Source organism: Larus michahellis, chromosome 3 (assembly GCF_964199755.1).
Source record: "Larus michahellis chromosome 3, bLarMic1.1, whole genome shotgun sequence".
Lineage (NCBI taxonomy): Eukaryota > Metazoa > Chordata > Aves > Charadriiformes > Laridae > Larus > Larus michahellis.
This window is the reverse complement of record NC_133898.1, coordinates 6,891,535-6,918,994: the sequence shown is the minus strand read 5'-3', so window position 1 is coordinate 6,918,994 and position 27,460 is coordinate 6,891,535. Positions and strand designations below refer to the sequence as shown.

Genomic DNA, 27,460 nt, shown 5'->3' with positions numbered 1-27,460 from the left:
GTGTGAGGCTGTGTCTTGGTGTGGTGTTGGCACAGGAAAATGCGTGTGGCTGGTAAGAATGGAGGTGTGAGAACTGCCTGCTGCTGAAAGTAAGTGATTTTTAGGGGGAAAGGGGCTGGGGTGCTGGTGTCTGTGTGGTGGAGAGGGGCTGGTGCACGTGGTGGAGAGGGGCTGGTGGGTCCTTGATAGGAGATGTTGGCTCTCAGATAGGAGTCAAAGGTTCCTCTGCTAATATCACACTTTCCTCCCTTGTGATGGGCACTGCTGTCCACTTGTCTGTATATTTTTATCTTTGGAAAAGTTGATGAACATTTGGTTAAGCCTGAAGGGGTTTCTGCCCCATCCGTTGTCAGGAGGGCAGAACTGGGAGGGATGAGGAAAACTGTCTGTGCCAATACACCAGACCAGAGATCCCCATTTTCTAGCTCCACTTTCATAGCCTATGTGACCTGACCTTATGGGTCAAGGGGCAGACAAAATTCAACACCATCTGCTATTAGTTAGTTAATACTTAACCCAAAAGTTGGGGTTGGCAGCCTCAATGAGCTAGAGCTATGCTGGAGATAACGGGTTTAGCTTTGGGAGGCATCTGATACCTTAATAAACCCAGGGGACATGGTAACCCCTGGGGACATCTGGGACAGTGCTGAGCTGACCCCCCTGGCCCCGCTTCATGCGAACCTCCTGTGGTCTTGGGATCCCTGTGCATCTCCCTCTGGCTGGTACCAGTTTGGGTGCCCACTTTCCAGCCTGTATAGCTGTGAAACATCTGGGTGTTTAACCATGCATTGCAAGGATCTTGTCCTGCCTGCCAAAAGCTCGCAGCAGCTGCCCGGGCTAATTTTACAAGTCAGGTGTTTGCCTCTGACAGGCAACTCTTCATATCTTTATGACTAGACATTATTATATTGTTCTTTCATTTGATAACTGCTCCAGTAATAGCTTCCATTTGCAGTAAATCTCCTCCGCTGTCTCTTTTCTTTTTTTCCCCCCTATTAAACCTAAGATGATAACCTTTGCGGGAGGCTGTGCGCAGAAATTCAGCGAAGCTTTCAGAGGTTGGGGAGGAGGGGAGATGCTGGGGGGGGAACCTATGGTCAGCACTAGCAAAGAGCCTGGTGGGAAGATACTTTTGGAGAAACTAATTATACCCTGGAGCACTTGAAAGAACCTACCTGGCATGCAAGTTGAACTGGAAAATGAATATCTAAATGGCTCTTCGAGTTAGTATGTCTTTGGGAAGTGCTGCTCAATACCTGGAAAATATACCTGTGACATAAGAAGAGATGAGTCTGAATGAGACTCAAAGCAAATATTTGGCTTTATTTTACCACCACAGAGCAAAACCTGTCCCAGTTAAGTGGCTTTGCAGACACCAACTAAAATACTTTGATCGGCTCTCCCCAACATATGGCCGGTTCAGCTTCACCTTCCCCAGCAGCGCAGTCCTTGGTTTGCAGTGGGCAATGCTGGAGCTGGCCCAAAAACCGGGGCTGGGAGCAGGCAAGACCCCAAAGCCATGAAGGAGCACGCAAAAGACTTTTACTGCAGCTGCTCTCAGGCTACAGCTCCTCTTTCTTGTGAGCTTTTAGACGTAGCCACCCTGGAGGGTGATGGCACAAGGAGAAGGGACATCAACCCCCAGCACCACTAGGAGCTTTGCACCTCTTGTCCCCTGTTGCAAGGTGATTTTTGTGGCCCAGTACTGCAGCCCTGGCCAGGTCTGGCTCATCTGGTGGCTCATTTGCTCTGGAGTTGAGCTGAAACTTGTCAGCGAGCTGCAGTGCAAGGTAACTAAACACATCCCTGAGCAAGGCAGGGAGCTGCGCAGAAGTCTGCTGAACTCGGGCGGGTAACCACACCTCTGTGTCCTTCACGGCAGGTCACCAACACTGGGTGTGTGCATCTGCAGGAGGACAAGGAGAGACTGCAGCTCCGAACGCCAGTGCCTCAGTAGCAAGCAGCAGTGCTGCGAGCAGGGGCTTGAGATGGACCATGCGGACGAGCTGTAACCTGTCATCCCACGTCTGTAAGTCACCACGAGTGAAGAGAGCTGAGGGTGAGGTGGGACTGATGCTCCAGCGCCAGGTATGGCCTCCTGCATCACTGTCCGCAGTGGAGCAACTTCAGCTGGTGGTGGTGACTACTTCAGTTCAATTCAGTGGTGATACCAGTATTAAACCAGAGCCTGGAGCCCTTTGGAGGATGCAGGTAGTCATGGTCCAAGCCCCTGCATGCAGCTGAACAAGCTGGGCTGGAAATGCAAGAGAGCTCTAAGGAGCCCAAAAAAGCACAACAAATGTTATTAGGAGGAGCCTCTAATTTTTGGGACCTAATTTGGGCAGCCCCTGGTGCCTTTCAATCAGAAGTGCGTGTGCAAGAACTCCTCTTGTAACTCCTGTGTGTGCTGGGGTTGGGGCCAGAAGATGCTTTCCCTCCATGGGATCTCAAATTTGGGCTGCAAAATTTCCTCCTCTGAAGGGGAGGAAAGGGCTGCTTCCCCCCACTCCTTCCCCATCTAAATTACCCCAGTTGCAAAAAAAAAAAAAAAGCCTCTTACCTTCAGTCTGAAAATAGGATGGAAAATTACAGTGGTTATCTACGGCGTGTTTAAGGTCACTTCAGACAACGACTATTTTGTTGGCTTCCCAAGTCCCAATTAAATCAGCATTTGCACGCTGTAATTTAAAGCATGTACTCTGCTGGCAAAATCCATAAGAGCTATAAAGCGCATGTGTGTATACAGTCATTATAGTTGCTACTTAGTTTCTTATCTGTTTTGATAGCGAAAATATTAAAATAGGAAAAGCAAAATACTGATTATCAACAGATACGCCTAATTTCACATTGCGAAGGTATCTGCTGAAATAACATGTATATAATGTAGGTAAATGAACGTCCATGGGAGAGTAAAGCTGGCACACAGCAGCGATTCCAGAAATAATTGTTTCTTCAGGGGGGAAGGGGCGGGGGGGGGAACCCCACCACCCTAAAGCTTCAAATAAAGCCTCTTGCTAAGCTTTTAAAAATAAATGCTAGCAACACATTTTAATTTCCCATGTGGTTAGACACACGGGCGTGATGAGAAATCCCTTATTTATGAAGCTCCTGGATAAACCTGGGCACTGATCCTGGAAATGCCTCCATCCCTGTCGATTATTTCTTCAACAGCTCAAAAACAAAAAGTAGGAGGGGGGGGTTGCTTGTTCGGATTTTTTGTTGTTTTTTGGTTGGTTGGCTTTTTTAACCCAGTGAGCAGCAGGATGGGAACAGCTTGTCCAGGGAAGGGTGTGCAGCATTAAGCTCTTCTTGTGTGATTATTTGGGGAAAATAAAACCCAAAAAAAACCCCAAATGTGGGGAGGAAGAGATGGTGGTTCATCCCTCAGGCCCCAGATGAGGTGTGGACGCTGCAGCCAGGGTTTATTTTCCTTTATTTTTTTTATTTTTAGAGGGACAGGGGCCAAAGAGCTTTTAACATGGCAAAGTACTTGGTCATTGTACCTTTGCAAATGGAAAAAAAGCTGCTAACGGCAAGGGTGAACTCTCCTCCAGGTACCATTGCACACAAATAAAAATACCGCTTTCTTTTTGTAAATCCTCAAAGCTGTTGGATGCGCTGAGCTGAAAACATGCTCCTGTTTCAGGCACTGATGGTGTTTTTAATTCAGGGAAAACTTATCCTGTCAGTTTGTCTCCCACATCTTCTAACTTTTTTCAGGTTCCAAAGCCCCATTTTTTTTTGGTGGCAAAACTTCAAGTTTCTGCTGCTGTGTGCACGCTGTGGGGCCAGGCCCCTGCAGGCCTCTGGCGTGGCGGGGGCCGGCGGTGCCCTCTGGTGTGTCAGGGCCTTGTTTTTGAGGGGAAAAAAGACCCCGACGGACCGGGGGGAAGGGTCTTGCCGGTGCCCCCACGCGCGATGGCCCCACGGGAGGCGGGAACTGGCGGGGTAGGGGCGGGAAAGAGCCCGGGCCCGCCGGTACGGCCTTGTCGCCGGCCCTTGGCGAGGGGGTGTCTGTGTGAGGCCGTGGGCTCCGGCCCACGCGCGCCCCCGCCGCCACGCACGGCCTGCGCGCACGCGCCCGCGGGGGAAGGAGGGCGTGCGCGTGCGCGCAGGGGGCGAGCGGGCGCGGCCTCGAGGCGGGGCTGCGCGTGCCGCTGCGAGGGGCCCGCGCCGCCCCGGGAGCGGGGGGCGCCCTCAGGTCAGTGCGGTGAGGGGCTGCGCGCGCGCGCGCGGCGGCCGTTACAGCCGTTAGCGGACGCTCGCGCTGCGCTTGGAGCGGGGGGGTGGCGGCGCGGTGAGGGAGAGCCGGGGCGGCCCCGCTGGGCCCCGGGCGTCCTGCGGCGGGTGAGGGAGCTGCCGCCCACCGCGGCGGCCTGGGTGAAGGGAAGCAGCGGTGGTGGGGCATCCGGGGCAGGCAGGCGGCCGTCGGTCCCTAGCTGCCCCGCGGGGCCGCCTCCGTGAGGGACGGGGCGGAGCGGCCGCACCTGTGCGCCGCGCCCGCCGCGGAACTTGGGAAGACAGAGAGGAGCCGGGGGAGTTTGTGTGGGGAGCCGATCCCCCAGCGCCCGGCACAAAGAGCCCCTCGGAAAGCGGTCCTTGCCCCACCAGAGTCATTATTTGTGTCTGCAGCCGTTTTGAGAGGTTTCATTCTTACTTTTTTTTTTTTTTTTTTTTTTTTTTAAACTGAGTGTGTGCAGCTGCCTTTTGTGCAGCAGGAGGTCGGCTCCGTGGCGGTGCCGGGAGGGAAGCGGTGGTGATGAGCCGCGCTGAGGCTGGGGTGGTTTGGGATCACACGGGGAGGGCGAGGAGCGGCAAACGTGGGAGCCTGGGCAGGGGGCTCCTTCACGGGGAGCTCTCTGGAGGCTAGCACTTCCACTTGGAAAAAATCAGTTATGTAAACCTAAAACTTGGGGTTTGTTTTTCCTGCTTAAGCTAATGCTTCTTTCAAATAAGAAGTATTTTAAGTATCAATTCAATAAACTTCCTAGAGGAACAATGAATAATTGTACCCGGTTTGACATAAATACCACCTTGCTTCCCCCACGTTGTTGGCCGAACTTCCTTATGTACGTATGTCTGAAGGCTGAGTCGTTTCAGTTAAGGGCCTGCACATTTGCAACTTACTATTTTCCTGTTTGTTTTGAGAAAGTCCATCTGTGGTAACCTTTAAGTTTATAAAGTCATTTGCTTGTATTGTTTCCTGAGTGGTGATGCCTTTAAAAGCAGGAGGGAGTAGTGGATTGTTCTCACTCGAAGTGAGAAAAAGTTTGAATTGAAGTTAATGCTATGTAAGTGTTCTTAAAATTACGATTAATAACATACCTAATTAAAACAACAGACCGACTGTGTCTCATTTGAAGAGTGCTGGTGCAGGTTTTCTGCATTGTTGTTAGTCTTCACCATACTTTGTTTTCAGCATGTGATTTATATGTCAAGCTTTAATCCATGTCCTGGGCTTTTTGATTGTTTTTTGTAGAGCAGGATGATACAGGGTTATAGGTAAACAATACTATATTTGATTCTGCTCTGACTGTTCTATGCTACAGTCAAGCTCAAAATAACTTTTCTTTTGGTGTGAAAGAACTGGTCTTGCCATTTCCTACAGAAAGTAAGTGCGGTACGTCATAACGCACAGTATCTTGGCTTCATTGGGTAATTGAACTTTGCAAACGAAATCTTTTAGGACTTTAATTATTTGAAAGAAGTTCTGCAGGATTGCCAAAGTTGAATGTACAGTGCAGCACCTTTTTCTTTTTTTTTTTTTTTTTTTTTAAATCCCCCACAGTAAGTACACCGCAGCTAACTGCGCAATAACTTTTCTTGTGTTTCCCCTCCAGTGGTCTTCCGCTTTGCCCTGGAGGAAACACCTTTCAGAAGCAATATAGAATTCCTTTAGCTTGCCCTTTAAGGGTGAGAAAAAAAGATACAAATTGCAACAGTAATTTTTATTATTTGGAACTCGCTTGTTAGAGCAAATATTTTTTCTAAAGTTACCAAACAGTTATGCTTAGGATGGAAGCATCAGTGCTAGGCTTGGCTTAATTAAAACAGAGGTCTGATGATCATAGTCTGTGTGTTACGTTGTCAGAAGAAATCTAGGTCTTAACCTGTTCTGTGAACTTCTGCAAATGACACTAGTTTTATAGGAGAATGTTGTTCATGCCCAGCATTAGCTTTCTCTGATAATTAAGATAGTTCTCCTGTGGTACTCTCTCTACTAACTTTTCAAACCTTGCAGGCTTTTGTTTTGTTTTACATGAGCAAATATTCAAATACTGAGCTGGCATGGAAACCCTATTTTGTGAGGCAATATATAAATAAGTGATAAGCAACAGTTTCTATCTCAAAGAGCTGACAGATAAGGCAAAAGAAGCAAATAATAGATGGGAATCTTGGAAGGAAAATATTAAAAGTGCTGTGTGGTGGAAGTTGTCTTCAGTTCTGTTTTCTGCCATAAAGTTGAATTCCAATCCCATGCTTTAATTACAAAACCACGATATGTATGTATGTCAGAAAACTGAGGGGGGTAAAGCTTAAGTAAAAGGTCACTTCGTTTGAATTTGTGAATTTCCCATTCTGCCGGCCTGGCTTGTCTGTTTCCTGATCCTGCTGCCCTATCTGAGTTTGATAAAACCAAGTGAGTCCAACATCTGGAAAGTGTTTGCATTTTAAAACACTGGTGAACTGGCTGGTGATCTGTGAGTGTCTGCTGCTGTCCAGGGCATGTAGGGTGTAGAAACACAGAAAACAGATTTGGAAGGCATCTTGAGACATCACCTTGTCCAGCCATGTTACATGTATCCTGAGGTTACCTGGTATCCTGAATAAATATTTCACCAGAGGATCATGTACCACTTCAGTACAGGGCTGAATGACTTGTTGATAACATCCTCCTGTGACAGGATCTTTATGTACCAGGTTATGCTCTGTATCCACCCTAACTGCAGGTCATCCTCTTCGCATCCAAAGCAATTTAAAGCAGTCATTTTCTTCAAAAAACTACATTCCCTGGAACTGCAACTTTGCTGCCTCCCTGTTTGCTCAGGTTGCGAGGGTTGTCTGACAGTATGAAAAGAAAGCAGCTCTTCAGTCATGTGGCATGTTTACTTGGGTCTGATAAGGTGTGAGGTTTTATGTGTAGGCTTGCAATAGTTGATGGAACAAAGTCCCTTTAAAATCTAATCCATGAATATGCCACATGGTACAATGGTGTGTCGCCTTGCCCACTTCTTGGGGGAGGAAAGTGCAAGCCGTACTCTTTTAACACTGGGGAGGAGCTGAAGCAATGCTATGTGTTACTTACAACAGAAATGTATGCAGTGGCTTACACTGTCCCTTTGTTGCAGGATTTTGCCTTCCTTTGGAGGTGAAAGAAATCTCTGCCCGATTAGACAGCTTGCTCAGTTTCTGTCGAGGAGCGTAGCTTAAAGGAATACTGTTGGTGTTAGGGTAATATAACGCACTTAAACACGTACAAAGTGCACCTAGGTGTGTTCGATTTCTTAGTGCTACTTGATTTTGTAATAGTCTCCTATCAAACCAAGGTGATACTATTCCATGTATACCAAGAAAAAGTAAGGGCTTTCATACTATATAAAACTTTATAATACATAAAACTAGTGTGTATGTATGTTTAAGGTGCACAGTCCCTTAATTATGCTCTTATGTTTGATTACTTGCTCCTTCCTTAATTTTTTTCTTTTTCTCTACTAAAGTTCTGACATGTCTTAGGGTCTCTGAAACAGAGTCATTGTTAAGGAGAACAGGCAATTAGGATATCCTAACATTGCTAGACAAATACGTCTTAATGCTTAAAAATATATTCTGAAACCAGAATTTGAGGAGTATGTATGTGTTAGTCTTGAAAATTCATTACTGCGAAGTAGCTGCCATTCACATGTAAAGAGGAGGAGAAACTGATCGAAATACTAAAGCATAATTGATCTAATAGGCAAGTGTGACTGAAATATTTGCAGCAAAGGAAAGTAAATCTGATTTTCTAAAACTGTTAAGATAAAAATTTCGCAACATCTTTATTTCCCCGTGGAACAGCCATTCGAACAGAAGCTGTGTGTGCTGTGAGAGTCTGCAAACAAGGGCGAGTAATGAGATCCACAAGCTTCTAACATGTGGCAAAGGAAGATTAATTGAGTACCATGCAGTTTAATGGATATAATGTTTGGTTCCATTCCTTGAACTATTTGGATGGAGCTCAGGTTAGCATCAATCAGTCTCTCATATCTAAAAACTGGGGTTATTAAACAATTGTAAAAATGCTGTAAGAGTTGTTACTCCTGGGTTTTGACTCTCACTTGAGAAGTGAAGAGCCACTGTGTTTGAGAATGCATTTCTTGACAAATGCATGTTTTTCCAATGGACTAACCTGTTCCTCTTTCATCTAGGGTAATCTTCCTCTTTCGTCATATAAAAGTACTAACTAGGGTAATCTTCCTCTTTCGTCATATAAAATGCAGTAGAAACAAGAAGCTGTACCAATTTTTCCCCTTTTTTAAGCTCATTTAAAATGCTTTTACTTCATGGTTACAGATATGCTCTTCTACTGTAAATAGAAGTGTATCAAATCACTGATCTGCTTTGTGTTTTTAAGCCACATGTTTTACACCTAGTGAAGTTCAGGGAACGATGGATTGGCATAACGTAGTTTTCCCATGACAAACCCTAATGACACTTAACATTAAAACACCTTAACAACCTTTCCAAAAATCCCCTCTGTTTTTCTTGACTGTGTTGGAGGGTGCTGGTAGCACAGCAGTCCCAGGAGACTGAAGTTTGCAGGCCACAGAACGGGTATGGTGTGGATCGTAGCAATATCCTCTTTTCTTTTGTCCCAGAGTGTACTTCAATGGTATGGTTTGATGTGGTGAAAGTAGGTTATCTGCACATGAAAAATATAGGCCTTGGATTATATGCCAGCATAATCAACTGTAATGCAATCCCCCTGTGGATACTCGTGGGGTAGTTACTCTTCCAGTGCCGTAGGCTCTCACAAGTGAGGACTCACTGGGAAAGTGCCTTCTCTTTCTCTGCGTTTGTGTTTTTCAGACTTAACTGTGTGTAGGAAGACAAAGACATTTAGGAACCGCTGATGTAAAGGAGTAGGACCAGTCACCTTCCAACCAGCCCTTTATAGAGCCTATATTAATTTAACTATTCAGTTTAAAAAGAATAGCTCCTGAGCTAAGTTAAAATTAGTATAAAGGTTTGTCTACATAGTCAAGATCTGCCTGTAAGATAGGAAGTTCTGTCTGTAGTCATCTGATCCTGATCTCTCCCTTGAAATAGGCAGCATGTGAGTACTAATTGTAGTGGTGGCTTTTCTGAAGTGCACTAAGATCACTAGCTTCTTTCTCACAGGGCACTGAACGATCATTAAATGCTAATGACTTTTGATTACTGTTGACCTCGGTCAATTTAGAATTAGTGACCTAGAGACAAAAACCACTGTATCTCGTTACCAATTTCCTGAGCTATCTGATCTTTCCTTTGTAACTCAGTTTTGGTAAGAAGCAGACTAGAATTAAAGTTGACCTCTGTCTTAGAAAAAGGGCTGAATGCTTTCAGGTTTGCAATATCATGTTTAGAAATAAATAAAAAAAAATGGCAGCCGCTAGGAAAACATTTTTTGACCCCACAGATTGTCAAGAGCCAAACTCAACATGAAGTGAAACAGACGAGCTAGGCTAGTAGTGATGAGGAAGAAATGCATAATTTGTCACTTTTAAATTAGTAGAAAACCAGTTTATTTCCTGTAACCTTGTATTGAATTTCTCATTTTGTAGTTGCAGGTTTTCTCATCTCAGAGTTCATTTATAATTCTTGTTTTTACTTTGAACTATCAAGAAGCAAATTAATTTTTATAGAATAAATTACAAATTCTGCTCTGGAATATTTTCTACCTCCAGTTCCCAGACTGTGACATTGGGGAATATGTCTCAGCAGGCTGCTAAAACCACATATTTCGTATTGTAATGAAGCATTTTGCATTCTTTCTGCCCATATGCACAGAAAAGAATGTTTGTGTGATAATTCACTGTAACAGGATCAAATACATTGTCCACTGTTGAAATGTAAGCCTTTCTTTATACGGTTGTGGTTTATACAGACTGTCATTTGTGCAGCAAGGTATTGAAATCATAATGAAAATACAAGAACAGTTTAAACATGTTTTTCTATTTTGCTTTAATACATTAGCTATATTTATTTTGACCCAGCTGGGAATAAAACCTTTAACTTTAAAAGCGAAACTCAACAGTTTAGAGAAATCTCTTGTTTTACATTGTGTTTGGGACATAAATATAAAGTTATTGAACCTCTCACTGAGGTTAAATTGCAAACTTTAAGCAGCTAAGCAAGAAAGGAACAGGAAAAAAATGGCAGTGGAAGATGTTGCACTTGGTGTAGCAACAGGTTCATGGCGAGCCAACTGAAATCCACACAGACGGAAAGTGGATGTTTATTCACAAAGTAAACATTAGGGATAAATGTTATTCTTAAATATAATGTTTTGGTTTGATTTCTTTCTCTCAAAAAGGATATTGCTGTAAATCAAAAGGGGGCAGTGAAAATGATTGCAGATACAAAAAGGACAATTAGGGAGTAGGGAGACCAGTAAGAAGTGCCATGCAGCGACATAGCCTGTAGGCTAGTAAATAGTACAAGAATGAAAGGGTAAGACATCTGAATACTCATTCTTTAAGCTTCCATTTTATGTACGTTTGTATTTACCTGTTGGCTGGGCTGCTCAGGGCTTTCTGCTTTTGTTTTCTTTAAAGCATTAAGGGCATTTAGGAAAAAATGTAAAAACTATCTTAGTGGATAATATTATGCAAATATGTAAATCCTCATACTTTAAAACTAAATGCTAAGCAGAGTTAAGAAGAATATTTGCCAACAAGTAGGTTGCTAGCGTAGCATAAGAGCTATAGCAAAATACTATTCAGCTATTTTTGACTTTGTTTTAAAGCTTTTAGTGTTCAAGATGCAATTCTACTCTGATGCTATTGTGCTCTTTCCCAGCTCTTGTCAATTCTGGGAAACACGTTTAGTCATCTTTTTTTCCACAGAAGACCTTACTGAATAAGACTTCAAGGCCAGCTCTTCCATGCAACAGAGAGAAGCAGATGCAATCTTAGTTACTTTCAGTGCTGCCAATCACAAACTTGGGAGAGAGGAGGTTGGAAGATTTTGTCAACTGTAATGCTTTTTTTGCTTGAGGAAATCAGGAGTATAGCTATCAGTCCCCTTTCCAAATGAGCATTTTTGCAAACAGAAGGGTTGGAATGGTGATTGGGAAGGATTCTTCCAGGTCACTAAATAATTCATAGGTAGGTCAACAGAACTAGGCTCCTCAGCTGTATGCGTTGGGTTTTTTGGTTGGTTGGTTGGTTTTTGAACTTGTACATTCCATTTTTAAATGAGTATTTAAAGTCAACTTAAATTCCGTGAAAATTAGCAGCGGACAGGTAGATTTGGTACATAGTAACATTGTGTGTTCATTTTGGTTAATCGAAATGTATTGTCTGAAATCTGTTTCCTTGTAAGGGGAAATCCAGAATTTAAACAAAGAATGTTAATAATGCATAGGCATAATAACTGCTAAGGGAGAGACTTGGCAATTTTACAAAAAAGAAATATATGCATTTTCTCATTGCCTACTCGGAATTCATTCCTTTATTCAAGATCTGGTTGTAACATACCATTAGGAATTTTGATGAAAGCTTGTTTTTTGTAGAATTGTCCGGTTCACGTTACTACATGAGGAATGGACCTGTAAATGAGAGATACAGAAAAACACAACTTAGAAGAAGGGAAAAAAATAGAAAAACTTTGGTGTACTTAGTATTGTAGCAGGAGAGACTGATGTAATACGAGGAATGCTACTACCATCAACCCTGGAAATTAAATGATTTCTCAATTGGAATTTACCTTTAGAAAGACGTAATTATAGGAGTACCATACTATTAAAAGTTGTACCAAGATTTGGGCTATAACATGACTTCTGTGCCAACTGTCACAAGGGTGTCAAGGCATATTGTGGTCTGAAGGGATGAATCAAACTGGGATTGCAGGTATTTTGCATACATTTGAACAGCAAAACTGATGCTTCAGTTGTTCACAATATTTAGTCAGGAGCTGATTTCCAAGGGTTTGTAACTTGCTGCTAATAATTTGAATTAAGCATGTAACTTGATGCGTAGTATCTCAGCCTTGGAATATAGTCCTTTGCTTAATTCGTCACTTCTGGCATTTTAGATTTTCATTAGGCCAGTGTTAAGATTTAAGCGTGGAATTTCCTACACCCTTTAAGTTAAAATATTTCTGGTTTGACGACTTCGCTTATAATACAAAAATTTATGCATCTTTGAAGAACTATGTTTCCCTTTTTCTAAGTTGTGTATATCAGGTTTGGTTCTGTTAATATATAATTAATGAAGAAAAATCAGAATTGCTGAAGAAGATTAGGAACACATCATAATAAGCTTTCAAAAATTGATAGATCTTTGTGTGAAAGAAGGTCAATTTCCTTGATCCTCTTGTCGGAGACAGACTGATTTGAACTTGGGATTTTCACTAGTCTTTCATCAGGGAGTAGTTCATAGGTTGCTTTTACTGACTGCTAACGAATTGATTTGTAAATTCATTAACACTAAGCGTATAGTAAAAGAAGAAAACTATGTTGCAGGAAAATAGATGGAAGTTGCTGCCAAAATGGCAAGAATAATGAGTGCAACTAGCACTAATTCTTTGGCGTTTTTTTCCCCATCTCGCATGCATCTAATGATTGGCTTAGGAGACGGTTTCTGAGCTGATGAAGTACAGTGGAAGGTGGTATAAAGCCTGTAACAGGTTTGTAGTTTTTCGTAGGGACTTTTGGAGTCTTTTATGGAATCGGCACTATTTTCCAGTTACAACAGACCAGATTTTGGTGGGTGGTTTAAGAAGAGACAAAGATGGCAGTTAGGCCTTTTATTTACTGGAGTGGATTTTTATCCTGTTGTCTCGTCTGATTCCTGGATTCAGGCATAACATAATTCAGCTGCAGCTTCTCCCTCTTTTCCTTCCCCGGGAAAGTGCAACGTGCTATACATGCCTTGTGTTTTACACAAGTCAAAGGTACGGTGGACTTCTACAGGTTCACATTTATGATCTGTCTTTCCCAGACTGAGTGGAATGGTCAGTCTGTCTGTCATTCTCTTTCTCTTCTGTAGCCTCCCAGTGACCTTATCTGGTGTGTGTATAATCTTTGGGCTTGTACTGGTCAAACGGTTTGAAAAAATGTGTGAGGACCTTGATTTTTATATATACTTTGGTAGTCTATAAAATGGATTTATGGAATGAAAATCAAATATCCCATGTGAATCTCCTAATCCCTGCTATCTTTTGCCTTCTGCAAACTGCAGTGCTGAGAACCATAGTTTTCTGAAGAGTGTATGGTTTTTCTGTTATTTTTAAGGGTAGGGTTTTTTTAAACTTCTTCCTTCCAAAATGTCTTCCCTGTGCAGTGGCAAAAGGGTTATTCTTGTAACTAGAAGGGCTGGAAATTTACATGAGGAGGGGAAAAAAACTTATGCAAATTCAACAAACTCAAATTTTGTGCTGAGAATGCCTGCTGTGTCCCTGTTATAAACTCTCAGCTGTGGGGAGTTATAAACATCCCATCTGTGGGATGAGTTTCCTTCTCCTTTACTCCTTCTTTTACCTCTGCAGTTCAATCTGGCTTAGGTTGTTATTTTCCCTTTCAAATCAATCTGTTGCAGATATAAAAGGAAACAAAATAGAAAGGGGGGAAGAAAAGAAAGAAAAGCTTGCTAGAAAATATTTCTTTGGAAATTGCATAACCTACCTTTTGGTGTATTTAGGAACAGACCTGATTTTCACACTGGTGAAGGTGATTTTGCACTAAGGCATTGGGTTGTGAAATGTAGCAACTGAGGCATGGATGCGTATCCTTCTGTTTGCCCCTTCCATGAGCAGTGGCTTCAGACAGAGGGGACAGACGGGTGTCTGGAAATGGTATCATTTCAAACCTCTGCAGCAGAGTCTCTAGATGGCCAACTGCCAGGGTGTTTAGTTAGTGCTCGATATGGAGCATGTCCCAAGGATACCTGGTAATCTTTAAAATACCTGTACTTAGGTTTTTCGGTTTCGGGTTTAAAGACATTTGGAGATTGCGTGTTACAAAACCATAGCTGTGATTTAAGCAATTGTGATGGTGTTTCAATAAATAGCCAGAGTAACATTTCTGTGCTTCAGTTTAAGTCAGTGTCAGATTTCTGTCAGGGATTTCAGCAAGGTCAGCCATTTCTCCCCCAACCTTTGATCACTGTAATTTCACTGTTGTACTCTTGTCCAGCAAAACTAATTAAGGCTAAAAGTGGCTAAATTTGCTTTGAAAGCAAAGAGGATTTTTTTCTTTAAAACTTGAAAATAATTATGAAATCCTATTTAATTATCCCCCCCTCAGTATTTTAAGGTGTGAAATGTTGACATCTATTACCTAATATTTTTTATTTCCCTGCTTTTGTTTTTAAGTGGTTGTGCTTGCTTAGGTTTTTTTTAATACACTTGACCTGCTATTAAAGAAATCTGATCTAAATTTAAGTTCTAAGTAAAGTAATGACTGAAAATTAGTCATCTTTGCTATTTAAATGGCTTGGTTGGCATAGTTTATATCCTGTTTATTTCAGAAAGTATTTGTGAATAGAACTGTAGTGTGGTTGCATCTCAAGTGATTTCTGGCTGAGATTCTCTAAATCATTAGACTTTTTTATTTAATGCTTTGAAGTATTGATTAAATATATTCACTCTGGTTTGCTTTAATCCGATTGCACATCTAAAGTTTTCTTCTGATGTGGTGCAGCCATGTCTGGTGTAAGCTGGCTTAATTAGCACTGCTTAGTGATTCAGGACCCCTGTCAAAGGCTATTACATTGTCTAGAAACATAAGGAGTTAAAGCTAGAGCTGTGACCTCATCTCTATTCATGTTACACTGGAGTAGAAGCTGCACTGAAAGGGTTTGTTTAACTGCATCGCTGTCTTTGCTGCTGCTAGTTGATTGCTTTAATTTGGTTCTGCTATCTATAGCGTGCTTTTGCTGAACATCTGTTATGGTAGGGATTTGTGGGAATACTGGAGATATATGAAGTCATGCTAATGTCAACTGCATATGGAAATAGCTCCCGTGGAAATATTTAGACTCAAATACATCTTTCTACCTGATTTCAACTTTTTATTGCTTCCCCTGCGAAAATTTAAGCAGCATCGAGGAGAGCTAAAACACATGTACTTCTGGCCAGTCATGCACTTACACAACTGTGCATGCCATTTATGACTTTATTACTTAGTGCTAGGTATGAAATGAAGAGTGTAACTGCTGTCGCTTTAATGTCAGAGCAGCATACGTTACAATAGGTGTCACTGTGCGGCTGGGTCCAATCGTTATTGGTGACTTCAGCTATTGGCTCCGAACGCTGGCTGACTCCATCTGCAGGGCTGCAATACCTACTCTGTTCCGATCCGTTCAACACACAAGTTCAGCTCGCCGAGCAGACTGGCAGTGCTACCGTGCGCGTCTTGCTAGCCCCCTTCGGAAAGCCATTGCTACAGACACGCGTGTACCCTCTTGGCAGAGTGTGGTGCTTTCAGGCAAATCCTGATCAGGAGATCTGGAAATAAAACTGGCAGGAATGATGGGGATGTATTTAACAATTCAAGTACTGGATCAAACTTAAAGCCAGTTTCTTACTCGGTGCACTGGAAAGGTCACCTTGTCTTGCTGGGAAAGAAGCAAACTCTCAGCTCTGCTGCTGTCTTTAACAGCTTCCATGTGCATTTCTTAATGTTCCTGGCTAGTTAGGCTATCTAGCTTTACAGACAGGTATACTCATGGTAGATGAGAAAGGAAAGAACATGAAATGTCTCACCTTCTTCTTGATGCTTCCAGAGACGGTCAAGAACAGGTCCAAGAAGAGCTCTAAGAAGGGAAATAGCAGCAGCAGTAGCAGCAGCAAATTGCCTCCAGTTTGCTATGAAATCATTACCTTGAAGACCAAAAAGAAGAAGAAGATGGCTGCTGATATTTTTCCCCGAAAGAAACCAGCCAACACTAATACAACTGCTGTCCAGCAGTACCACCAGCAAAATCTCAATAACAACAACACTATTCCAGCACCTAATTGGCAAGGATTGTATCCGACCATCAGAGAGAGGTAAGTTCAGGGCAGTTTATTTTTGCTGTTTGAATGGAGTCGTGAAAAGTAGCAAAATATTTGCGTGCAAAATGTTTAGTTATTCGTTTATTTGCTGAAGAAAACACAGTTCTCTCTTTTCTTCTGTGTGTGTGTGAAACAAGTATTTTGGTAATGGAAAATATTTTAATATCTCTTTTCCAGGCAGTGCAGCTGTTTGTCTTGAGTAAATAAAAATGTTGCTGGAAGCTGCAGCGTCCCCGTAAAGATTTGCTTTTAGACCTTAGTGGGGATTTTCAGTGATACATGCTCTTGACTTTGATTTCCACTTTTTGAAAAGTTCTCATAAGTTTGGGGTTGTTCTGTTTATTGCACATGTGCACACACCCCCCCACCCCCACTTCCCCCCCTCCCCCCCATTTCTGCTTACTTTTTTCTTTGGTATATTTGTGTGATGATGTGTAAACTAGCTTAAAACAAAGTGTGACCTGCATTTCTTTACTAACATGCCACTTTAAGTTGTTAAGAAATTGAATTTCTTGGGTCGGGGGTAAGCACAGAATTACTGGGCCCCATAAATTAACACGCTGCCTCTGTTTGTAGAAATGCAGTGATGTTCAACAATGACTTGATGGCAGATGTTCATTTTGTGGTCGGGCCACCAGGTGGGACCCAGCGGCTGCCAGGACACAAAGTAAGCAACAGCTGCACTATCAGCTCGGACGGGGATAGCTAGAGAGAGCTCCCACGGTTACACCAGCACATAGCGTGGGAGACTCAGCTCTTCTGGGACAGGCATAATTCTGTATTTTAAGAGACTACATGCAGTGAAATCATCTGTTCCTTGCTTTTCTTTGTGTTCTTGGTTAAACAGTACACTTGTGCTAAGGCAGTCATTGTAAAGTTAGGAATACTGCTTTGTGCTGCTGATTAATATTACTCTTGAGGTTTTCTAGAAATAGCTAACTTCTGTGGTGGATATGAGCGTTTTCCAGTAGCTAGTGCATCTATGCCCGTGAGAGTAAAATGCAGGGAAAACGTGTAATTCTGTTCTTAGCTTTGACTTCATTTCTTACCAAAGCGTGTCTGTAGAGTCTGTCAGTGAAGCCCAGTGTGCTCTGAGTGGCTCTCCCACATTGTTTTTGTTGGCAGGGCTTTCAGTTTAAAGCATGAAATAAGATTTCCCTTTCTCAACAGTATGTCCTGGCTGTTGGGAGCTCTGTATTCCATGCGATGTTTTACGGAGAGCTTGCTGAGGACAAAGATGAAATCCGTATACCAGATGTTGAGCCTGCTGCTTTTCTCGCAATGCTGAAGTAAGCATCATTCATCTGCTGGATATGTTTTCCTTTTTGATGTATACATACACTGGTAATGTCATAGTTAAAGTATTAGACTTGCTTATAAACAGAAAGAAAGCAGTTGCTTAAAACATTCCTCTCTTTGTGTTTCATGTATTTTAAACTTGTACCTCATTTTGCTTTTCCCTCTACTTCCAGGCACGCATGTATTAGTCTAATGTAGGCAGTTATAAATAATAACTTTGACAGGGGATCCTTGGGCACATTGTATACTGTAATGCCTATTGATCTGATTTGTCACTATATGTTACACAAAGGAATGGAGTTACTAAAAAGAATTGTCAGCTGTAACCAAAAAAAACCTGTTCTACATTGCAAGCATAGTGAAAAGTTAAAAAAACACACACAAAAAATCCCCAAACCCAGAACTGCTGGGTTTGTATATTGACATCATTTCAGCTCTTTTATAAACTTGCTGTATGCGGGTCTTGTCTTAGAAAAATGATGCAAAGTTATTGAATATAGCCTCTGAAAATTAAATTTCTCCTCATCTATCATATTGATGCATTTGGAGAGTGATAAAAAGGCTGTTTACATGAATAGCGTTTTTTATTCTAACAGGGGAAAAACAGTCAGTTTACATGATCATTATTTTTCTTCTGGCAAACTGCATAAGAAATACTATCTTATCCTAAATGAGCATAATGAACCATCTTCCCTGCTGAATTGTCCTTGAATGTATCTATAAATTATTAAAGAGAAATGCCCTATCACAAAAATGCTATGACTTTGAGGGTTTTTTCCCTTCAGCTTTAGTAACTGTCATTGCTTTCTGATAAAGAATATATGTTAGTGTCTGATAGTGATCCTCTAAATACGCTGCAGATTTTCTTGCATGTAATGGTGTAATCGCTAGCTACCAATGTATTGTATTTCGTAGGTTGTTTTGACTAGGTTGTGATTACAGAATGGTTTCTTTTTTTGTTTTACATTTCAGTGGCATTGTAGGTGAACTTTTGAAGTTGCATATAGAGTTTGTTGCATAGAGGGTTTTATAGGTTATCACAAACATCAGAAATGTTCTGTGCAAATATCAATAACTGTCAGGAAAAGCTGAAGTCACATAGTTGTTCTATGTGGAATACAAAGTTAAAATATGACATTATGTAGGTAGGTGCATTATGGATACCTGCTTTGGGCCTTTCTGGTTTTGTGGGTGTTTTCTGCAGAGCTCAGACTTGTGCTTTACTTTCATGCAGATTTCTACAGGGCACTAATACAAGATACTTGGATTCCTCCAGCCCTCCTTCCTTTTTGAACGGCAGATCTATTTCACTGCGGCTGAACATGATTTGCCATATAAAACCTGAATGTTTTCTTAATTTGTCATTAAGAAATGTGTTCAGAGAGCAGACCTGAAAAGAGAGTATCAATACTGACATCTAGGTCTTGACATATTTTTTAGCCCATGGCAATTTAGGAAACTATCTTTGAGATCATGGCCAGAACCATGGATTTCTCACCTTCCCAGCTTTTATTTAAAAACAAAAAACAAAAAACAAACAAACAAAAAAACCACAAAAAGTTTGTGTTCTGTGTGGACGTTGAGCTACCCTTGCCAGTGCTAACTTCCAGTGATGCAGTATGCCTGAACCTGCAGAGTGCTCCTGTGTCTGTGAACACCAGGGGTGTCTGCAGCCATGACGGTGCAGGGAAGGGAAGGGGTTGCTGCTCAGTTCCCCTTGTCGCAGGATTCAGTGCATGTGCTGCACTGGGCGGAGCTTGAGGGGAGCCACAGTCCCCATCATTCCTCTCCCCCTGGCAAATTATCCCCATGAATGTTCCTTGGAACTGCTGTGAGCAGTGGATGGCAGAAGGCTCATGACACTTTTCCTTCCTACAGAAGGAAAAGACCTCTTACCTGTCCCAAAGCAGCCCTCTTCTTCATCCACTCCTTTCCACAGTCGGGAGGGATGCGTCATAATCTTTGTCAGAAAATACATTGAATTTGGTTTTGGCATTGTTTTTGTTTGGGTTTGGGGTATTTTTCCCCTGAACAGTGAATTCGTATAGCATAAAATATTTTTTGTGTTTTACTATATAGTGGGCATTCTGACAACAAACATCAGACAAGGTATTGCCAGAGGTAATATAGGAAATAATACCTCAACTGGTAGATACTAATTATTCTCCCAGTAAAATTGCTTTGGCTGTTCTCTACAGTTTTAAAATTGGGGTTAAATTCATAGTCTAGCTGACACATTGAATTGGTGTCTTTAATGTGTTGTATGTTATCGTAATCTTGACTGTTCAAGTTAGAATTGTGGTCTCATTTTATCCCAGGATGAATGTGTTAGTAAACCATCAAACCCTGTAGTCGAGCAGAATCCTCTGTTTAAGAACACGGTGAAACGGGAATATCAGTAATTGCAGACCAGAGTTGAGGTGCATTGGCAGAGTGAGAAGTGTGGAATATTGCTGACAGCCGATCTGTGCTGTGTCTGTTGTAAATCAGTGATATTAGTTCTTCACTTTCATGAATATTAAACTAGCAACTTTTGTACTATTTCAGTTTAAAACAGATGTCATCATTCTCTGCTGTACTAGCAGGCAAAGAGAGGTAATAGAAGGGAGAAAAGACTTGGAGAGCAACGAGGAGAATCATAAAAAGGAAAGAATTGATAAATAGAAATTTTTTTGGATAGTAAAGGAGCTAAGCCTGTAACCAGTGATATATAGATGTGCTCTTTGTTGTTACAAATAGCCCAGCTGAAACCAAGTAATAAAGGTTTAAAAGAAAAAAAGGTTTGGATTTGTGTAAGTATCCTGTTTCTTTGTAACCTCTTAGATTTTATTATATTGCTTGAGCAGTATCTGCTCTGAGCATGTTTTCTAAGCGTAGCTTGGAGGATAGTACCCTACACCTGCAAAAATACAAATGAAGATATTTACAACTATAATCAGATCAGTGTAGGTACGAATTTCACTTTATAAGCACGTCTTCTGCAAAAAATTCTTTGTGTTGGGAAACCTGCTAACTAGAAAATTTTAATTAGTACAGGGTCGCATATAAGTTCAGGTTTACTGGAGGAAGGCACTTCTATCAACCATACCCATCAAGGCTTGCTTATCCCTATGAAGAGTAAAATTGCATTTGGTATGGTTTTAGCACATTGCATTCACCAGCTGCAAATGGGGCCCCGAAGCATGAGATATTAAAAAGAACAAACTGTACAATGCTTCATTTCTCTGAGCAATGAATCCCAGCAGTTTAGTCACATAAATAGAATTTCACCTCCATCTCTTCCACCACACTAGCATAGCAGTGAAGCTTTTTTCCTCCTTATGCAATGAGACTGAGAGAAAACACTGTACTAGCAGAGCTAGGAAGTTGTAAGCATTAAGAAACCTGAAAATTAGAATTCTGTGCCTTTTCCTTTTTCTGTCTGCTTCATCACACAGTTTAAAAACAAACAAACAAAAACTAAAACACACCCACCCCACCCCCCAAAAAAAGACCCAACCCAGTAATTCTGAAAATGGATAGCAACTAATATACTTTGATAGCATTTCTCTTCTTAGGCTACCTAGTTACTCCAAATAAACTTGTTTCCATTCCTGTATTTATATATACACTTCACTAAATCATCATTCACCATCATGGGACATCCAGTCCAAGTACTCTTTGTAAAACGTGTTCCAGACTGTTGTGTTAGCCCAGTAAGATAGCCCTTGAGGAGCTGCTGCCTGGGGCAGATAGCCTCTCATTAGCCAAAGCATGTATGGAAGGAAAACAGAGCTGTAGGGGCCATAGTTTGTAAACATAACCATTGTCTACACAGCGTGTACCCCAGGTGTGAAGTTTGATTCACCTTAGATTTCAGCCTGTTCTGTTCATGGTCTTACATGAGTGATGAATTTGGTTTGTACTTTCTGGATTTAATCAATGCTCCCCAAAATAATGCTTAGTTTTAATGTGGAGTCATTTAAATATTCTTTGTTTATAATTTTCAGATGTTGTTGACAAATTATGGTTTTGCATTAAGCAGCAGTGTTACATATATGTGTTTTATTTCAGATACATATATTGCGATGAAATTGATTTGGCTGCAGATACTGTACTGGCCACTCTTTATGCTGCCAAGAAGTATATCGTCCCTCATCTTGCCCGGGCCTGCGTCAACTTTCTAGAGACAAGTCTAAGCGCAAAGAATGCCTGTGTGCTGCTTTCCCAAAGCTGCTTATTCGAGGAACCTGACCTGACCCAGCGCTGTTGGGAAGTGATTGATGCCCAAGCTGAGCTAGCTTTGAAGTCTGAGGGGTTCTGTGACATTGATTTTCAGACACTTGAAAGCATTCTCCGAAGGGAGACTCTGAATGCCAAAGAAATTGTTGTTTTTGAAGCAGCTCTGAACTGGGCTGAAGTGGAGTGTCAGCGACAAGAGCTAATGGCTACCATAGAGAACAAGCGCAAAGTCCTCGGGAAGGCCCTGTACTTGATACGTATCCCTACCATGGCACTTGACGACTTTGCAAACGGCGCTGCTCAGTCTGGGATTCTGACTCTCAACGAAACCAATGATATCTTCCTCTGGTATACTGCTGCCAAAAAGCCAGAGTTACAGTTCGTAAGCAAGCCCCGGAAAGGCCTCGTTCCTCAGCGGTGTCACCGTTTCCAGTCTTGCGCTTACCGCAGCAACCAGTGGCGCTACAGGGGCCGGTGTGACAGCATCCAGTTTGCTGTTGATAAGAGAGTGTTTATTGCTGGCTTTGGGCTGTACGGCTCCAGCTGTGGATCAGCAGAGTACAGTGCCAAGATTGAACTCAAACGACAAGGAGTTATCCTAGGGCAGAACTTGAGTAAATATTTCTCAGATGGTTCTAGTAACACTTTTCCTGTGTGGTTTGAATATCCAGTGCAGATTGAGCCTGACACCTTTTACACAGCTAGCGTGATTCTGGATGGTAATGAACTCAGCTATTTTGGACAAGAAGGAATGACAGAAGTTCAGTGTGGGAAGGTGACTGTTCAGTTTCAGTGCTCTTCGGACAGTACAAATGGCACTGGGGTGCAGGGAGGGCAAATTCCCGAACTCATATTTTATGCTTGAATGAAAGTTTGTGGAGACACAGCATTTTGCTATGAAGAACCTGTCTGGTTCAGTCCTACTGACACTTAGCTTTTTATCTGCAGATATGTGATCAGTACAGGTAATATGTAACTAAACGCTGTGGGCAAGTTACTGGCTTGCTATACTTGTAGCATCGTTGGTGATAAAGTTTAAGTGTAATATTTAAACTGGAAGCTCTTAGAACAAGCAAGCTTTGTAAGAGAGGTGCCTGTTTGCTGGTGATGCTGACTTTCTTTGATGCACCTGTGAATCACCAGAGGATGTCCTCCTCTTGTATCTCACTAAATGCTGTCCTCATTGATCCATTTTCTCTTTCTCTGTTTTCCTGCTTTCTGCTTGTAATTATTTGGGGAGGTAGGGGTAGAAAATGAGGAGCCTTGTTTTATAGCTCTCCTGTCTGCTCTTCAGACTTAAGAGATTCTGGTAAATGAGCTGCTTTTGATCATGGGAGCTGAAAGAAGTGCTTCATCTGTAAGTAGAAAAAGCATAGCTGTAAACCTTCATCCTGTGAGATTCTCTTGCGGCCAACTATTTGGGATGGCTGCAGGGGAAGATGGAGAGAACCAAGAAACTTTCAGGAAGCTACGCAGCATGCCAACCAAGTCCATAGTGCATGGATATGTTTGGCGGGGGCGGGGGGGGGGGGCGGAGCTTAGCAAGTTACCCTCAGAGTTCATTTTCTAGGAATCCCACCTTGAAAGCAAGGAAGCACTTGCACATGTTGAAATCATACGTGCAGCTCTTGAAACTCTACTCCCATGACATAGTTTTTGCTGCATTGAAGTTGATTTGCTATTTAAATGGCTTTTCTTTGAACCCTTGCTAAATAAATAGGAATTAATATCTAGCATCCAATGCAGGATAATTTTTTGTTTGGTTTGGGTAGGTTTTTTTTCTTCCTCCTAAACATGGTAGAGGCAGATTATAGAGGAACAAAAGAATGTACTGATCCTAACTTGGACTTTTTTCTGTAATATAAGATTTCTTCTTTTTATTACCGTACTTTATCAGTGGAAATTTAGACAAAGACAAGAAGATTCCCAACTGTGGTCATGTTACACTTAGTGTATATCATCAGATAACAGTGAGGAGGAGAGGCCTTCTCTAATGGTTAGTGCTGGATCTCTTGCAACTGCTTATGGTTACACATCAGAGGATTATGTGGTGCAGAACTCTTTCTTGTCTGATTTTTTTTAATTATTATTTTTTCAAACTTCTTGTTATATGTATATGTTGTCTTTGGAGAAGTATTAGGGATCATGACTCCTTTATCAGGGAAGGAAACCAATATGAATAAGAAATACAGGTACTATTTAAATATACGAAAATCCTTCACCAATGCATTGGGACAGTTGCTTCTCGGAGGCACACTACCTATTATAAAACATCTCATTCTTATTTCATCTCTGAAGTGGGTTCTGTTCGTTGTGTATGTTTTAACAAAATGAGAGGACCAAATGATTCTTTAGACAGGCTGAAGATTAATGTTACAGTATATCAGCACATTAATGCAGCATAACCCTAAATTCACTTGTCAGTTTTGTAATAAAAATGTTTTTCTCATATGATTTCTTACCAGTTTAATACTATTACTCTAAAGTGTTTCTTGACGGTTGGAATCCTGGCCTCTGGCCATCGTAAAGTGCCAATACATCTTTGCAGTGTCCAAGATACCGTCTGAAGTAAGGAAAACTGGAGCGTAGACGTCAAACAGTTTATGGCCAAATCCCAGATCTTCTCTCTAGGTAATGAAAGGAGAGCCAGGTAAAAAACTGCCCTGCAAGATCTATGCTTTTCATCCATCATAGTGTTTAGTGTTTTATATACATACGTACATATGAGAGCGTGTGTGTGTAAGCAATGTTTTTCTGAAATGTAAATACCCTCAAAATACATAGAAAAATGTTTTGGTTTTTTGTAACAGATGTACATAATCCAGACTGTTAGTGACATCTAAACAGAATGCTCCATGGAAAACTCCCAGAGAGAGATTTAAAAAAACCTCCAGTTAATTATATTTAGATCTGCAGCCTGAAATAGACACGAGAATAATTGTATGGACTGGAGGAAGAGTTGCTGAAGAGACTGCAAAAAGGACTCTTAAGATTGTGATGAGGTAATGGTCATCTACTTTTAGACAACATCTGAGCAGCAGTTCCATTTATTTAAATATATTTGAAAGCAGAGAAAGACACTAATCAGCTGATTAAATTTTCTTACAGCAAGCGATTGATGTAGATGTAATTATCTGAGTGATGATCAGATTGACAAGTTGCTTGCAGTAGCAAGCTGCGTTCTGAGTTGTTTGGAAGAAAATCAGGTGCCTCAGCTAGTGGGACAAATCAGAATACTGCACTGGTATAACTAGGCTTGGGTTCTCACTTTTAATTTATTTTTTGGTTTTTACTTATCTACCAATAAAGGTGAGGTATCTACTACGTTCACTAGCTGGAACAGAAGTTAGGAGATCAGAATACTGTGTAGCTGTAATATGTAGAAAACGAGCTGTTATTTAATTATTCTTTTTATTTGCGCCTTTCATGAAATCTTTTTGTACGAAGTAGGATGAAAGCAGCCTCTAGCTTAATTCCTCTGAGTCCGTTCCAGGTTTTAGGAGCTGGTGCATGTAAAGCTTTCCAATAGGCATGAATAAACGTGAGCACCCCAAAATACCTTTTGATGCTTACAGTGTGACTTGATTCTGAGCGCTGCTTGATGCTAACAGGTACTGGTACATAAGAAGGTGGCCAGTACCAGTCACCTTAGGATATCAGGGCACTTAAATAGGTGTCTAAACATGGATTTGGTTGGCAGCAGTAGCATACCAGCTTGAATACTTTGACTGACATTTTGCAAGCATCAGCCATATCAATCTGGAATGTAAGCATAATGTCAATAGAGATTCTTTCGTAGATTCTGTCTTAAACTGTACCTGGCCATCTTTGCTACTTGTATGTTTGATTTTCCTGGTGAGGGGAATCTGTGATGAGAGAGTATAATGTAATATACTTTCTGCATATCTAAAATAGTATTTAAGTAAACATTTTAATTTCTACATACTTATTGCACTGAACTGTTCTGGAATTATTTTTTTTTTTTTTTGATTTGTTGTGATAAACTCAGCTAACTTCAGGTCGCAGCACCCAATTGTGCTGGAGCAGTGTTTGACCTTAGCAGGCTTACAGCATTATTTATAAAGGACAGATATATATAAATATGAAGTACCTCATGTTGAATGTTATTGTACTGTATCTTTAATGTCACAGTGCAGATCTTGTTGGACTCATGAATGTGTATAATCACGTTAAACATACAAATAAAAATGGTTCTTAAATGGTTGTTTCCTGCAGTATCTTTGAAGCATGAACTGTGAAAGCCTTTGCTTAGTTATCTCTTTTAGCTGTTTCTATTGTTGTACAGTTGTGCACAGATATTTGTTGGGCTTATGTATTCAGAGATCTTTTGATCCCCAAAGAAGTAAAAGTCTAAGGAAAAAACAAAGAAGAACAATGAAAATGTTAATCAGTTACATTGTAAAAAGGTTGACGATTAAGCTAATGAGCTAGAGTGAGTGAATTCATTTATGTGCTTTATGAAAGACCTTGTCTACTAGCATTAATATTTTAATGTTCTATTAATATTATTAAGTATGTGGAGATGAAGGGGGAGGGTTTCATGTTTATTCTAAAAGACAGTTGGCACGGGAAAGGTCATGGTTTTCAGTCTCTGATATATCAGAATAAAGGACATGGTTAGTGCCAAGAGGCCATTCTCTGCTGATAAGTTAATTATATAATATTATTCAGAATTCTGACTGTTTCCTTACCTAAAAATTTTTTTCCGGGAGATTTGAAACTTCATTTTAAGTACTTTTATGGTCAGTGAAGCTGAAGCCCCACTTCTGGGTTGCCCATCTCCAAGACCTTTCAGATGTTACTAGGTAATGATAAGAAATAACTCCATGGTGTGATGCAGAGATGTGGAAATATAATTGAGGAAGTCTTCCCCAGTGAAAACAGTACCGTCAGACTTCATCCAGTATTCTGATTAAAGCATGTTGACAGGCGTCAAACTTGGCACTTCTGGTAAGTTGTTTTCCTAGAATTCTTACTGCAATAGTTAGTACCACGGTGCTACATTCTTGATCCAAATTCTTTTAGGTGTCCAGTGTTTCTCAGTAGTTTGGAACTGGCTTCAAACAGGAGCTGTGCTATGCTGCCTTCTGTGCTAATGATGCCAGCTCTTACATGTGTGGTAGATGTCAGTGTGATGTGGTGCAGGAAGGACCACATCGGCAGCAGCAGTCTAGCTAGGTATGTTGAAAGAGACTGGTGCTGCAAGTGGCTCCAGTTTCTCTGATAAACAGGTAAGAACTAGGCGGACAAGATGAATAAAGGATGGTCTAGCTCATCCAAAGGGGCATTCTCCTCTGTTTCTGGCTGAAATCTGACAAAGTGCTAGGACACTTGCTTTGGAGATTGAAGTTAGGTAGAGATGTGTCATTCTTTTGCACCGTGTTCAGCGATGCAGAGAAGCATGTGTGTATTCACACCAGAAAAAAAGCAAAGTTTGAAGCGGAAGGAAAAAAGTGATAGGATGTTTCTGGGTTTGGGAGGAAGAAGACTCCAAGAGGTGAATTCCGTTGTTTGTCTCACAGGTAAAATTCTGCTTGGTGAAGGAGTCTCTTCCCACTTAGTTGGAAACTTGTTAGCAGCTGACAGCCACCACCTCTCTCAAAAGCAAGGTCCCATCTAAAACAGGCTCCTTGCGAGTGCTCAGTTCTCAGGAGTAGGAACCCGAGATTTCTTGGCCTCT

General features: G+C 41.4%; 1 protein-coding gene across 5 annotated transcripts; it reads left to right on the top strand.

Moving 5' to 3' along the window:
- On the top strand, positions 1-25,985 carry BTBD3 (BTB domain containing 3). Of its 5 annotated transcripts, XM_074578449.1 has the most exons (6): positions 1-89; positions 1,883-2,029; positions 15,969-16,233; positions 16,816-16,906; positions 17,410-17,528; positions 21,592-25,985. In XM_074578449.1, exons 3-6 carry the CDS (start codon positions 16,091-16,093, stop codon positions 22,622-22,624), a joined length of 1,386 nt encoding a protein of 461 aa, XP_074434550.1. In that variant the 5' UTR covers positions 1-89; positions 1,883-2,029; positions 15,969-16,090; the 3' UTR covers positions 22,625-25,985. The 5 variants fall into 5 exon arrangements, with proteins under 5 accessions (XP_074434550.1, XP_074434549.1, XP_074434553.1 ...); XM_074578448.1 differs by lacking the exons at positions 1-89; positions 1,883-2,029 and adding an exon at positions 4,087-4,201; XM_074578452.1 differs by lacking the exons at positions 1-89; positions 1,883-2,029 and adding an exon at positions 4,536-4,644.
- The last annotated feature ends 1,475 nt before the right edge of the window (positions 25,986-27,460 follow it).

What these genes read in the sequence shown, in the direction of transcription:
- BTBD3 (XM_074578447.1), top strand. Translation starts at nt 15,911, where the DNA reads ATGGTAGATGAGAAAGGAAAGAACATGAAATGTCTCACCTTCTTCTTG. An exon ending in TATCCGACCATCAGAGAGAG is followed by an intron (nt 16,234 to 16,815) that starts GTAAGTTCAGGG and finishes CTCTGTTTGTAG; the next exon opens with AAATGCAGTGATGTTCAACA. An exon ending in GCTTTTCTCGCAATGCTGAA is followed by an intron (nt 17,529 to 21,591) that starts GTAAGCATCATT and finishes GTTTTATTTCAG; the next exon opens with ATACATATATTGCGATGAAA.